The 15,445-nt window shown below is 40.0% G+C and overlaps 2 protein-coding genes across 4 annotated transcripts in view; both read left to right on the forward strand.

The window, feature by feature from the left end:
* LOC106962162 (uncharacterized) overlaps positions 1-5,922 on the forward strand; it is an 11,909-nt gene extending 5,987 nt beyond the window's left edge. The window contains exons 2-8 of one of the 2 annotated variants that reach the window (XM_015056393.1): positions 700-800; positions 910-1,166; positions 2,078-2,250; positions 2,485-2,703; positions 3,575-3,735; positions 3,827-3,959; positions 5,075-5,922. In XM_015056393.1, coding sequence (XP_014911879.1) covers positions 700-800; positions 910-1,166; positions 2,078-2,250; positions 2,485-2,703; positions 3,575-3,735; positions 3,827-3,959; positions 5,075-5,251 — 1,221 coding nt within the window. In that variant the 3' untranslated portion in view covers positions 5,252-5,922. Of the gene's footprint in view, positions 1-699; positions 831-909; positions 1,167-2,077; positions 2,251-2,484; positions 2,704-3,574; positions 3,736-3,826; positions 3,960-5,074 lie in introns of those variants that run through there. The other variant, XM_015056394.1, reaches the window with a different exon arrangement.
* Positions 5,923-11,047: 5,125 nt separating this feature from the next.
* The window catches only part of LOC106962163 (kelch domain-containing protein 8B), a 35,179-nt gene continuing 30,781 nt past the window's right edge, over positions 11,048-15,445 (forward strand). For both annotated transcript variants that reach the window (XM_015056395.1, XM_015056396.1), the window contains exon 1: positions 11,048-11,523. The gene's annotated coding sequence lies outside the window, so the exon portion shown is untranslated. The remainder of the gene's footprint in view (positions 11,524-15,445) is intronic.

The raw sequence follows: 15,445 nt of genomic DNA on the forward strand, positions 1-15,445 counted from the left end.
TTTTCTGCTTGCCTATTTTCTTCTCTTTCCTATGTGAGCTTTAATGGTGAGACTTTAAATTAAATATTAAAGATGCATAGAAGAGATTGCAGGAGCTATTGAGACAAAATAAGTTAGATATTTTCTTTTCTACAACAAACCTATAGTGCATGGTAGTAAATGAAACAGAAAGGGTTTCATACTGGGTGGGACAATGCACAGTATATTTAGACATGGAACAAATCTCTGTGCATTATTTTTCTCAACTATAGACATACAGATTTATGTTTTTGCATCCACCTGAATAATGTGTAGTTGCACCACTGGTGCAAAGTCCTATTCTACCCATTCAATATATAAGAATAGAAGGAAGGAGTTGGGTGGATGATATCAATGCATTAAAGGTCACTGGATAAAACATTCAGATAATAGAGTAGGGACAAATGGGCTTGCTTGCACAATTCTTTTTTCATTAGTATCAATATCTGGGAAAGGCAGATTTCATACTTTTCCAGACTGTGATCCAAGGGCTGGTGTCTTTCAGGGTTTCTCACCCTCTGAACTCCACCTCCCGGACTAAATTACAGTCAATAATTAAAAATAAAATAAAATATAATATAATGAAATGTAACTTAGTTTAATCACTGCAAACAAAATTACAGAATTTCATTAGTAACAAAATTAAATAGGCCTGTGAAAAATGAGTGACTTTTTCCACAGGAAGATGGCGCTGTTTGGCGGTGTTCTCAGTGTTCGTCACCATCTCGCCTGATAATGAGAAAGAAGAAGATGGATACCGGGGAATCAGGAAGTAGCTACCGGTAAACATCTCGCGTGTTTGGTGGATACCAGTGAGTCACCCTGGTAACTGACAAATGGCTAAGATCCATGAGTCAGTCAGATAGAATGCTACCCTTTGTGTAACCGCAGAGCTGTCATGGCGGAGGAACACGAAGGAACAGAGAGCGGCAGTATCTGTGTACCGGTGCGGGGGACAGCAGGTGACCCTGCGGTGTCAGTCCCTCGGGCACTCGGCTGCGCAGACCACTCACCGAAGAAAAAGTTAATTCTACACATGGACCTGAATAACACCATCCTAGTCTCGGACACGGTGACCGGACAAGGGACGGTGGCTGCTCTGGATTACTTCCTCACCACCGTGACCTGGGGGAAGATGAGCAAACACGGTAAAGTCCAGCTGCTTTCAGCTGACACCGGGAATTTATTGTTCTTTTTCTAGAACACACGTGGAAAAATTGGATGGAACTGCTGTTTAGAAAGTATTCAATAATTTCAGCACTATATTGAGTTAATTTCTTTATTTTCAGTGATATAAACACTTCAGTAGTCACTGAGAACTACTTTTGATTCCACTTTCATTGATTCCTCGTCACTCTGTGGAAGACTGAAATGACATAATTCCTTGAAAGTGTCTATTTTAAGTAGTAATTTATATTCTAATAATATTTTCAAGCAATACATAAAATCAGAAAACCATTCATTAGGTTTATATTGACTTTACGATATATAGGTAGATGCAAAATACTTATCAATATATTTTTTACTCCACCTATGAAAACATTTGTCATTTTTAAACGTAAGTCATACCATAAATTCAGCCCAATGATAGAAACACGTCATCTCACACAATTCAAATCATACTTGAAAAGCCATTTTAAATTCAATTACTTCTATAACAATAGGTTTTCTCATCCTAAGCGTCTGTTCTGCTCACAGATTGACTATGTTTAAATTGTCATGCTATTCAACTGAATGACATTTAACATGATGACATGAAGTAAACACAGTGGAATATTAGCTGTAAGCCCCCGTGGTGAGAAAAGATTTGTAGGTTGTGATGATTTGTATTATTTCATGATGTCAAATGTCCTTCAATTGAACAGCCTGACAATTTAAACATAGTCAATCTGTGAGCAGAATATACACTTTTGCTTAGAATGAGAAGACCTATTTTTTAAATAGAAGTTACTGAATTTAAAATGGCTTTTCAGTCCTACTCCAAGTTTTACTGTTTTTGATAGGAATAATGTCATAATTTCCATCTCTGAAACTCTTGCATGCTGGGTAATTCTTGCAGGAAAATGGGAATGGCTGAGTGACTCCGCCTCCCTGCTACCTCCCTGCAGCGACGCCTCCAGCTACTACTCTCAGTTTGGACGCTCACCAGGCTTCACCTCTGTTGCTGGGCGACGCTTCAAAGGGCTGCTGGAGGAACATCTGGAGCTGCTCCGCTGGCCTGAGGGTGTCAAGGCAAGTGAGCGATCACAGAAACCTGCCTGACGCTCTGAGACGAAGGTGACTCCTCTCTGAGCAGTGCAGCTACCTACACTCAGATGTATTATAATAATGTTGAGTTGACATTACTTTTGATGTTTCCTCTCTTAAGTCAAAGGGGTCGCTGTTCAAGCCAAGTTGGACATGCTTGATTTCTTTGCAATTAGCCAACATCATGAGAACGAAGTATTTCAACACCGTTTCCCACAGGAAGACAGACAGCTGTCTGTTAAAGGAGAAGATGGCCGACTCTACCACTGGATCCTCCCTTCCTTCTTCCAGCTGATCAGAGATCTGGCGTGGGAAGGACGGGAATTTGCCATCGTTTTCCGCACGTTTGGGACTGACCTGCCTCGGGTGTTGAAGGCCGTGTCTCGAGCAGTCAGTGAGGGAGCTCACCCACTGTTCCCTGATCTGCCTGAGCTGAAGGTGAGGCAGGGTCACTCCTAAACATCAGCTAATATTAGATCTTCAGTGTTGCCTTGCAGAACTCTGCCTATTAACTGTTCAGGTGACAGAAAATTACCTTAAAGGGGGAGTATTATGTAAAATAATTTTTTTGAGTGTTACATGACGTTAAAGTGTTATTCACTCATCAAAAACATTCCTGGAATGTTGCTTTAATTCTTCTGTGCATGTTTGACAAATCCTTTAATCTCCATGGCAACTATTCAGCTGTCTAAAACTCCTGGTTTGACCTAGTGGTGCCTTCAAGGTGCTGCTCCTCCTCAGAGCTGAAGATTCCAACCTTCTGCCTCACAGAGCAGCCCTCCCCCACTCAGATCCTTCAGACTAGCCAGCAGCAATTCGCCAACACCTGGTGAAACAACATCTGCTGAGCTCATTGTATGAGCTACTTCTCAGTGCAACGATGGTAAAAACTATGTTAAAGTGTTATTAGAGGAGGGATGTTGTGATGACTTCCTGAAAGTGGAGTTTCAGAAAGAGCAGGAGGTTTTAAAGAAACAGAAACCCAATTTGAAGGTGTTACATCAGGAAGTAAAATCTCTTTTTATAAAATTTGGTATTGCTGTAAACTGTATTGTACAAATATCCTCAGAGTTGTTGTGGATGCTGTACCGGTCTGTCTTGCAACCGATTTGAAGACACTTAGCTGTTGTATGACACTCTGATGAAGAAGATTTTGCTTGTAAATGTTGTTCATTTAATCTCGGTTCCTTCTTAGACAATCAAGCTAATATGATTAAGAACTTTAGGACTTGCTTTCTTTTTACGTCTCTTCTCCTACCCTCTTCTTTTACTAACTCTGACCTTTGCTCTCCGTTTGCCTTTGGTTCAGCTCAGAGTGGATATGACTCCGGGTAAGATCCGCTGTACCAAGCGAGGGATCGTCCTGAGCCGGGCTGAAGAGCGTGTGTCCACTCGTGATGGAGAGAGAGGACTCTACCAGTACTTGAGTTCTGTGCAGGGTCTCAGTGGTTTCCAGGACCACTTTGACTGGTACACAAACAGAAGCTGCAGCATATACATTGCCACTTTGTTCTTTCTCCTTCTATTTCAAATGATTTCTAATCCGGGCGTCTGTGTCCAGGTGGGCTACCAACACCTTCTCCATCCGAGGAGGGAAGCCCCTATGGATTGACCCCTTTGACCAGAATGTTCAGCATGTCTTTATAGACGACAACATCCGACAAAATGATGAGGACACCATTGTTAGTCCAAAGGTAATGTGGCTTCACTAATATTCTAATTAGTTCAAATATGAATTGGAACTTCTACGCAATTAGTTTTGATCCTGTTTGTTACTATTTTATGAAAGTATCATAAACTAACCGATGAAAGCAACAGTATACTTTCGATGATTATGTATACAACTTCTACTAATATATGTTTTTTACATTAGTTAAAACTGTCACCGTGTCGTGATAGAATGAGACAGATAATCTGTGAAATAATCGGCCTCCTCTCAGTGCTACTATTGCAATATAAAGAAATGCACAGCTCCCGGTCAAAAACAACCTATCAGAGCCAGGAGGAGGGTCTTAACGCTGCTAATCAACCTTGTGTATGTGCTGCTAATCATGCTTTTGGCTGAGAAGCTGTTTATCTGCCGACATTGGTGGCCAAACTAACTAGCCTGAGCATTCATGGCAAGCTAGCTGTCAGGAAGAAGCTTTAGCATATCAGAGAGCAAGAGTTGAAGCATCCATATAAGGTTGATTGACAGCACTAAGACCCTCCTCCTTCTTTTTTCACAGATCAGTACTATGGTACACTGTCATGAGTGATAATTTTAACAAATATGTAAACACATCTTTTGTTTTTTTGTTGTTTTTTTTTTTACAGAAAACCCCAAAATCAATCAGCAGATTAATTACTAAATCAGTGAAGTAAACAAATATCAATTGATTAAACATTTAACCAAAACTCTTCAATCTATTACTTTTCTATCAATATTTCTAACAATAATCCAATCACAGTTAGCCTCTCAATCAATTAATCTACCAACTAAGTACATTTAATCTTATTTTAAAAAATCTATCTTTTCATTAGATCAATTTGAAACCAAGTTTTCTTCAAGTATTTTAAATCTATTTAGCTACATTCTTTGTTATGTACAAAGATAAATCAGCCGATCACAAGACTGCAACTGGATACATTTGGGCATCTAGAAATTGACATTGACAGAGCTATCTCTAGGGTGTGTTGGGGAAAAATATATACCCATTGATTATTACCCATTCCAAAACACCCATTGGACTTTGAAATGCAGTAAGAAAGTCATCTTCATCCTGTCTTCTGTATCCCCGCTCACCTACCTTCTCGTTGTTTCCACCAGGTGTTCCTGGAGCCCGGCGGCCATGACACCCGTACAGCGGGCACTGCAGAGCTGTACGACATCTCCTTGGTCCAGACCGACCTCCTACGAGCGATTTCGGATCGCAGCTACTTCACCCAGCGTGTTCACATCTGCCTGAAAAACTACGAGAGTAACCTCTGGAATGGGACGGCCTAGAAGACAACTTCTAGGTTCCTGTGAGGTTTGTCCATGTGACAATCTGCAGTTTGCAACGCTGCTGTAAACTAAACAACACTTCCATCCCAGCTCACTAAGGGTCACTGCCACTTTAAGTGTGGTGTTGGGTCATCTAGGTCAAAAATAAAGACCTTACTGTGGTGGAAGGTTGTGAGCTATCTTTAGATGAGAATTTCATCAGCAGTACATAGGCTTACCAAAAATGTAGCACTGAGATTACTTGCATTGCAATAATTATTATTTATAAAATATGTGATTTACAAAAGATTGCCAGTTTATACAAGGAGCACTTACAGTTAAACCTACGTTATCATACACCCAGCAGATTTAACATCCTTATTTAGTTTTGTCTCTGCGATAAAAGCACTGTAAAATGACTTTCAGTTTTATTTACTTTTTCTTAAAAAATGTCATGTAAAACATGATTTATAGCCACCCACTAATTGATGGAAAAAAACTTCAGTTTGTCAACAAGTTTAAAATCCATAGATGATGACGTCCGTTATTAGATGTGTAAGCAGACCGCTGCTGTGTGACGTCAACGTTCTCTTTCTGCACATGCGGGTCGGATTGGGAGTGAGTCTTCATTCACACAGAGAAGTCCGGTTGTGGTCGTATTATATTAGTAGTATGAACGACCACACAAAAAAGAAAAAAAAATTGGGATTTTAGCAAAAAATTGGAATTGAGCATCAAGACCTGTCATGTGAACGTAGCTTTAGTTGTAGTTTCTTCATGACTTTACCACCTCTTTACTTTCTAAAACATTTTCCTTGTGCAGTAAACGAGTGTCACCCACACCTGATTGCATGGCACTTAAATGATTTGCTATTTTTTTTTCTTTGCATTTCAAGCAGTTTTTCACAATATTCCTATAACATACAGCAATACTGCAATAACAAAACTTTTGCAACAATTGTTCACTTGGCCACTTTCAGACTGAAAGTACCAAAGTTACTTTCAGTCAGAAGAAATGTTGGCCATATAAGAGATTACTTTAAACTTAAATCTGCCACGTATATGAATAGTTTTGGGTTAACTTTTAATGCAGAGATGGTAATTGACTGTCAGACTTGGACTTAAGTTGTGCTTTAATTGCAAAAACAAAGACCTGTGCCTGAGCTCCCATGACTTCAGACTTGACTTAGACTTGTTGTCTCCTTAACAGTTTTTGTTTAATTTTCAGGAGTGTATGAACATACAGACTAGCTGTATGCTCATGCTTTATTCTGAAATGGTAGCCTTCGTTTCTTTACCAAACTACAGGCTAGTAACGGCTTACAACAATCTGTTCAATTTAACTGAAGCGTCAAAATTATGACCACACAGATGTCTCTCCAAATGTATTAAACAATGTGAACAATGTTTTCTTTAATCTTCACAAGATACTTGAGTCTGAAAATGGTATCAAACAGCTAAAGTGTTTTCAAAGCCACTTGAGCTGTTGGGTTTGTTGCGTTTTTACCTCAACTTGTTTATTTGTTAGGTCAGAGGAGTTAGATGCCAATACTTGAATATGTCTATGAATGAACTGTGACTTAAGAAGGTAATGTAGCAGTCTTAAATTGGTGTATCCCACTTGTCCTTAAGCCGGAGTGTGTGGTTGGTTATTTGTCCTGTGTGTCTGCGTTTCCCTGGCGACCTGTTCAGGGTGTAGCACTGACCGCAGCACCAAGGATGAGCTGGTATAGATGATGGACAGATGGATGGAGGTGGATCTGAACAGACTTGAACATGTCGCACTGTGGAAGCATCATACTGTGAAATTCTGAATGTACATGTATGCTACTGTAACACTGTTTGGTGTCAGATAATGTTTAGCAGAATCACATCAGAAAGCTTCAACAGAAGTATTGGTCCAACGGTTAATGGACACCGAGTTACATGTGTTAGCGCTATCGTAAACAGAATCAGGTAAAGAAAAGGAGGCAGTGACAAAAACCTGTTGAAGCAGGACATCTTGAACACAGCTTGGTATTTAAATCTGATGTCAGTACTTACTATTGAGATCAGAAATCTTCCTTCACCAGATGGTTTTTTCCAAAGCTGTCTTATGATCACACAGTGTGAACCAGGTTTTAGGGGAAGGTTTTTACCAAGCACTCCTCACAGCAGATTTGTCTGAAAAACTCTACTGGGACGATGTTGGGGTTTCATTTGCATTGACTTATTCTCTTATTCTTTAAGGCACTTAGTGTGAAGTATTTTTTTACGTTTTCTTTAAAGGTTTTAGAGTATATTTAATAATTGGTTTTAGAGAGGTGATGAAGAGCTAAATGAACAATCAAACAACCTAAAAGCACTTTGAGTAAGGATGGTATAAATTGCACGTGAAGGCAGATAATTGCAGTGTTTTTATTGTAGCTGAGGACAGGCTTTATATTACGTATCCCAAACTGAAGACTCCTTTACATGTATTAAGATAATTACACTGCCAAATAAGGAATATTATATTATTTCAATAAATGTAAAACTTGAAATGAGTCAAAGAAAACATTGCATATTTATTAAACATAAATGGCTCTAAAAATATGTTATTCAAACAATTGACTAGAAACTAGAAAAGTTACAGCTTTATGCTAAGTGGAGTTTATCTATTGTTTGTTTTATGCTGTCAGTAAATTATATTCACAAACTGAGTTAAAGGGTAAAAAAGCCACCCATAGTTACTGTCAGTAACCAGGTGAACTGACATCAAAGGTTCATTGGTGTGTGGTGGCAAAACAAGTATGAGTTCAGCACAGAGGCAAATGACTGAAAAAAAAAATCTGCTGTGTCACATCATATTTATACCCTGGTAAACGAAGTCAGGGATTACTAATTAGATGTTCCTAGCACCAAAAAAGACCATCAGTGATCCAAGTCTACCTTAAGAGTTCTCAAATATTTTCAGTGACTGATTATGATGCTGAGATAAAAAAAAAAAGCAAATTTATATTTGAGGGTTTTTTTTCCCACCTCTTTACCAACTATGCCAAAAATGTAGCTGATACAGTGTGCCAGTATTTCCCATGCCTGGTTCTCAAGGCACACTGCCCTGCATGTTCTAAATCAGTGTTTCTCAACCCTGGTCCTCACAGCCCCCCCCACTGCTCTGCATGTTTTAGATGTGCCTCTATTCCAGAACAGCTGATTCAAATGATTGCATGACCATCAAGTACTACAGAAGCCTGTTAATCACCCAGAGATACAATTCAGGAAAAACCTAAAACATGCAGGACAGGGGGGCGTGAGGACCAGGGTTGGGAAACACTGTTCTAGATGTTTCCCTGCTTTTCTACACCTGATTCAGCTGATTGCAGTTCAGCAAACATCTGTCAATTGAAATCACCTGGGCTGAAGCAAGAAAACACCTAAAACATGCAGGGCAGTGAGCCTGGAGGACCAGGGTTGGGAAACACTGCTCTATGCAACAGCGATTTGAATTGCATGGTTGCTGTTGGTCTTGGCATGTTGTTCTTGTTTTTTTTTTTTTTTTTTTTACTGTACTAAACATATCTGAATTTTATAGAAACGTTCATTTACTAAACATGCAATTTTCTTTACTTTTGTGAAAATCTTAAGATACTGGAAAAATTACCGTTATGCCCTTGGAGGAGTAGAAGGCGTCGTATACAAACTTTGTAATAAAAGCTCCAAATTTTCTGCTGACCCCTGACAGGAAAAATTGTCTTCCACTATTAGATATTCTTCTAAGGTTGTATGGATTTATTTATTTTTTTTCTTTTTATTCACCAAACGGATTTGAAACCCAGCTGTTAGATTTTGGTCTTTTGAAGAGTTTATTTTTGGTTTTTGAGATCTTGCTCATGTATGTGGAAGAAAACCTGGCTTTATTCCTCAGAAGATTTGAAATTGTTTTGAATTCTAGCAATAAAAATGAGGTTGTCAGTGAAATGATTTGTTCCTGGAACAATTTACTCAAATATTTTGAAGTCAAAACCAAGCCAAAGGTGCTGGAAGACGTTTCCCTCGATGTGTATTTTTAATATGTACATCTTGTCAAAACATGAAGTGTAAACAAAGTTTTCTGAAATGTTTTTTTTTCTTGTAAAATATGAATATTCAACTAAAAGGATTATGGAAGTTTTGTTTCTCAGTTGTGCCATATTTTGTTTAAAAACTTGGGACAGCTGCCTAGAAAACAGATCAGCTGCTTACGTCCTCCACATCAGCAGGGGGCCCCCAAGAGCATTTTAGGTTTGTCTTTTATGTCAGCTTATAACTGTATGAAACTAATCTTTTTTTATCATTGATATTCAGTGGGTTATATCTTAGGAGTTAGACCTCTTCTTGCTTTAAAAAAAAAGTATTTAATAGGGAAATTTTAACTGAAGCTATTGTCAACCCTACCGGTTGGTGGCAGTAATGCCTCCTTCCGATGTTTGCCAACCGCCAATAAAAATCAAGAAGAGAAGAACTCATCTTTATTTCCTTCCAGTATACAACTGTATTAAACTGATACATGTGTACACAAATGTATTGATTTGAAATGAAATCAATCAAATCTTTTAAGAGAAAGCAAAAGGGGAAGAGAACGGGTGTGAAGCAGAGTAACCCAGAATATTCCCTCTGCAGGTCCATGGACATGTCAGCCCTGGTCTTACAGGCCTCAGGTGTAGCTTGGATTGGAACCCGACTTTCTCTGTCTCTCTGCCAAAGGGTTCTCAGTCATCATGTCAATGAGTAGGGTGGGGTTGTCACAGGAATGAGAGTAGTCGACAGACGTCTGTCCTAGGATGTTTAGATGGAATGACAATCACATGCCAGCAGGGACCCAGTCTCAGTTTAACAGCTGATAAACAAAATTTCACTTGCCCAAATATGCTAGTGGGAGATTCCCCAGCACACAGTCGCATGGAATACTGAGGAACTCTTGAAGAAAAACTGTTTTCTCGAGGGCAGTATGGAAAACTTCAGATGTTACAGAGATGGGCAGCAGGTGATGTTGACAACAAACACAGCAAAGTTGGACTCTTACTGGGCAGCCAGGGCTTAACCCAAACACCACACACACTAGTTTGTCTCATCCTTGTTGCAAGCACTGACATTTTTCTGCCCCTCAATTATTTGACTGTGTTGTGTGGTGCCGGTATAACTCCACTCTGTCCATACCATTGTGTTTGTGTGTGTGTGTGTGTGTGTGTGTGGGGGGGGGGGGTCACCACCATTTCATGACCTGAAAGATCACAGTTTGTGGATCTCACTGGGTCAGCTTGTATGACAAAAGACAAAATGAATATAGTTATAGTTGTGTACGTACTGCAGCAGAATAATCTAAAGTGCTCTAATGACTCATTTCCATTTAATCATAGTTGAGATATATGGTCTTTTTTTGTCTGTTGTGGAGAGTGTTAACTGTCAAACATTATTTTAGATGTTTTATGTTTCACTAAGACTTGGCAAACCTAAGCTCTGTTGCCATTTTCTTTTTAGAAAGAGGTGAATCAGTCTCTTAATGGTCTGGTATTAATTTTAACATTTAATATAAGCCTTTTTTCAATACTTGCAAGCTGTGCATGCTCTTACCTTGTGAATGGGGGAGCAAAAAGGGGACTGCTGTTTTCTTTTAATTTGTAGGGTCTATTCATTATTTTTATATTATTTAATTTACCCACTTTTGGTTACAAAAATAATCTTTTTCATGCACTAATAGATCGGAAATAAATATCTTTCAATAGGATTGATGTTGGCCAAATAAATGTGCTTCGTGATTTAAAAGTGGAAACGGAAAGTTTTCTTTCTTTGACCACATGGGGGCAGCGTTGCCGTGTTTCAGCTGCTCTCACCTCCGGGGGCAGCGTCCTTCCGTTCAGGTGAGTCTGGAGTTTACCTGCTGCTGCAGGTCGAGTCCCGGGAAACCTCTGAAGCCAAAGCTCCGAGTCTCTGCACCGCGCGACGACGCGAGGGGGATTAAAAGCTCAGCTTAAAGCAGAGGAGAATCGTCTGCTTTAGTCAGAGGTCAGCGTGGGAACAGCTGGCACACAGCGTGGACGCGGGGAGTTGGTGTCGTGCCTTGCGTAAAATGCGCGCTGGAGAGGGAGGCGAGCGGAGGAGAGGGACGGCGAGAGCCGAGGGAGAGCGGAACGCTTCGTGAAAGAAGGGGAGAGGAACTGTTGATGGTTTTTCTTTCCCTCGGATTGGTTGTTGAGAGGACAGTAGCGGAATCTCCACGCCGGGTTTCTGCTGGAAACGACCCGCTTTCAAAGTGTTTCCGGTGAACTCCGACGCACCGCTGGCCCCTGAAACAGGTAAGAAATGCTTTGCGGCGAACTTTAAACGCCGCTTGTATCGCGCGTGTAAATAGTGCGCAGGTGTTGCTCTTGGGCTCGGATGGCGATTAATTGGCACTGAATGTGGATTTGGAGGAATGGGTCGGTGCTGCGCTTCAAGCTTGGCGCACCGAAGCTGCCAGGGGTGATGGTCGCGTTACCGCGTGTTTCAAACCAGATGAGGAGAGAGAGACTGAATATCTTTCTCTGGGTTTGTCTCACTATCCACTTTCTTTGGCACGTATTTTCCAATTTTAAAAACGGAATTCCCATTCTGGAAGCTGACGTCTCGTCAAAAAGTATTCATAAATAAGAGTGTCCAGTGTCAAATGTTTTAAACACAAATCTGAAAAGTATGGTGTGCATTTGTAAGTTCCCTACCTCCGCACCCTCCTTCCTGTATAGGATGTAGTTTGAGAAAAGTAGTAAGAACAAACAAACAAAAAAAAAGAGTAAAAAATTGACGGCAATAATTTTTTTTATTTAGCCTGTAAAAGAGGGGAAAAATTAGGAAGTTCATTGTTCAAAGCCCTAGAAAAAAATGCATATTTTCATTTAAGATGGAAAAAAAAATCTTTGAAAATATTTTGTACCCAGAAATCCTGAAGTGGCATAGGTTTTAGCTTCCCATGGTTCTCAGTGGTAACTTTGGAGGAGCTGCAGATGTTCACAGCTCAGGTTGGAGAAACCTGTTTTGCACTAAACAGATCTGGCCTTTATGGAAGAGTTACGAGGAAAAAACTTTAAGGTCAACATTACAGATGAGCCATGTGGCCCTTTGTCACTGAAGTCATATGAGAAAAAGCGTGAACCTTCTGGCCTACATGCAGAGCACCATGGATGGATTGAATGGTGATCCGTTTGGACGCCATCTCCAACAAAACCTGTCTGCCATCAGTAGTTCAGCTGTTTGGGTTGCAGCAGCAGCAGCAGCAGCAGCAGCAGCAGCAGCAGCAGCAGCAGCAGCAGCATGCTCTTTGCCTCAGGATTAGGTAAAAGCCTTCTTCCGGTTTTGCTTCCTAATTGAGAGCAAAGCTTTTTATTATATTCACAGAAAATCCATCCAGCTGGTTCATGACATGGATCTTTTCTACAAAATCTCTAACCTGCCGGCCAACATCTGGACGTTTAACCACCGTCACTGGAGTTTAGTCTGTCCTCAGCCTGAGTTTGGATTGTGAGAATTCTGTTTCTTTCTCTGTTTTTCTCTTTTTCTTTTTTTTTATTAATTCCCCTGAATTACTCCTCAGATCTCTCTCTCTCTCTCTCTCTCCTTTCTTTTCCCATCTGGGCCCTGATGATGGCTTCTGAGGTGCTGTGAGTTCATTTTTCATTATGAGGATTACAGCTGACGCGCAGCGTCTGTCTCCTTGGATACGGCAGGGACATGTAGTGGTGCTGAGGGCCAGCAGAATCCCACCTCCACCTGGGACTCGGCAGTCTATACTCTGCTTTCTCTTACATTAGTGGTCTTGGTTCTGTGAGGAGGACGAAGCATTTAAGTTCTCGTAGTTTTTGTTGATCTTTCATTGGGTTTGTGCTGCAGAAACAGAGTTGCTCACCTACTTGCTAAATTCATCCTGAAGTTCAATCCACAGGAGGACCCAGTCCTGAGGCTACCATTTTACTTTAGACAGAAACAGGAACTGATATTTGTTGTGACTTCACTCTGCATGTCCTGTCTTGGGTTTTTTTTAAATAATAGTGTAAGATTACATATTATTTATGCCCCTCTCTGTTTAGGACTAAGGAACTGATGCGTGTTCTCTTGATCCCACTGTAATGTGTAGAAGCGTCCCATGGGGGAGTCACAGGCAGTTTGCAGCATCATTTTTCATCTGTACCATACCTGTGTGGACAGTTTCGATGTGTAAATGATGGCTATGCAAATTTTTACAATCTAATGTCATGGTACGCAGGTTTGAGGCAGAGTTGAGGAAATCTTTGTCGGCATAGTTGTGTGTTTAATGCCTCTGTTAGGGCTGCAGCAACTGCCGTTATCTGACCAAACACCGACTTGGTGATTCTAATTATATACAAGACCGATTTGATTATCAGGGTCTGTTGATCATTAAAGTGTTTGGCTTGGTTGGTCGTGCTACTTTTTTAAGTTATACCTGTGTGGAAATATCAATTGCTATTAAATTATTGTTGTTTTATTTTAATTAGTAAGGTGAGTGTATGACCGACATGGTGTGGTCTCTTGTTTCATGTGCACTGATGTGAAAACAGAATTCCACTCTAAAATGTTGGTTATTCACTTTAAACTCATTGTCTTGATTTTTTTTTATCAACAGAAACAAAGTAAAAAATCCTCTATGATTACCAGCTGAAAGACACTGATATAAATTACCTTAATTCCAACCGATGTTTGAAATCCACTGACTCAAATGAAGTTAGGTAAATTCTAACTAATTATGTTTAGAAAGTAAACAATGAGAAGTGGTGTGTTGTTGAGGTTTACACTAAAATGTTACTAAAATGGTCTTGTTTAGGAGTCTTTATTTTTGTGACAAATGAACTCCAAGTCCAGGTCTGGAACTCCAGTAAACACTGTTAAGCGTCTATGCTAGCTGATGTAGGTGGAGTTTTTGACTTCTTACTGATCATCGCAGGGATCATCAACTCTTTTTATGGTTCTGTTCCTTAACTATCACCAACCCATATCTTCAAAAACATTCAGGTTGATTTTTGGCCTGAATGTTGGTTATTTGCGGGTTTCTCAAATGCAAGCAGACTGACGTGGAATAGCTCAGATTCCTCACTGTTTATTTTTATTTTTTTTTGCAGTGTGTCATTACTTAGGCTTAGAAGTTGCCAGTTTTGGTGCAGACGGTTGATGCACTTGAGTGTGTTTTGTGTCTCTCATGATGAATGAACCTCCTGTACTCTGCGGGACAGAAGCAGAGTGTGAGCGTGAAATGTCTTTAGCTGTAATTAGACTAGCTTGTGTGGGACAGATAAGGTGGCTGTCGCACTCATACGGAGAACGGGGCCCTGGTTCTCTCGGAGACATTAAACTGGACAGAGGAGGAGTGGAATTTAGCCAATATTCTCATCAGGGGATTAAGAGGCCTACTTACTGAAGACAGTTTGGACACTCAGCCGCCAGCGATGGGGACTTCTAATCCTGGGGGGATATGTCAGAGTAGGAGGAAGTAATAAAGTAGTATGGTGCGTGACAGGAAAACAATTTTTACGCACTTCAAGCTGACAACAGGATAATGAGTGTTTTATTAGGAAGTGTTTGACATGTTTTATTTCACTCACAGCATATATGCCTAGTCAAAGCAGGAAGTGACCACCTGTTGCTGTTTTACGTACTATTTGTGTTTCCTAAACACTCTTAAGTGACATACTGGAGCAGCTTAATCACTCTGATTTCTGCTGATAACCGTTAAAATTGAATGGTTGCAATAACAGAGACTAAGATTCCAAGAGGAGGATTTTTTTTTTTTTCAGAAAAGATTTAAACCGTGAGTCAATTAGAGAAGAAAATGCCAAATCTGGATTGGCTTGTGAAGGCATGTCAGTTTTTAGCAGCATAGTGCTACTCTGTGAACATAACTACATCCTCAGCAATTTTAAAGGGGCAGTATTATGTAAAATCAACCTTTGTTGAGCTTTACATCATGTTGTTATTCCCTCGTCAAAAACATACCTGGAGTGGTGTTTGGTTTTTTTCATACATGTTTGAGAAATCCTTTAATCTCCCATGGCAACCATCCAGCTGTGCAAAACGCCTGGGTCATATTTGGTACATGTAGTATTTTTTAACAACTGAAGGTAACATAGTTACTTAATTATGCTATGAAATGGCACTATGTGCCTGTAGAATACATAATACTGCCCCTTTTAAAAATAAAATTACACATTCAATTTCTGATTTGAATTGATTTTT

This window comes from Poecilia latipinna, unplaced genomic scaffold (assembly GCF_001443285.1).
Source record: "Poecilia latipinna isolate Pla-1442-1.1 unplaced genomic scaffold, P_latipinna-1.0 Scaffold1379, whole genome shotgun sequence".
Lineage (NCBI taxonomy): Eukaryota > Metazoa > Chordata > Actinopteri > Cyprinodontiformes > Poeciliidae > Poecilia > Poecilia latipinna.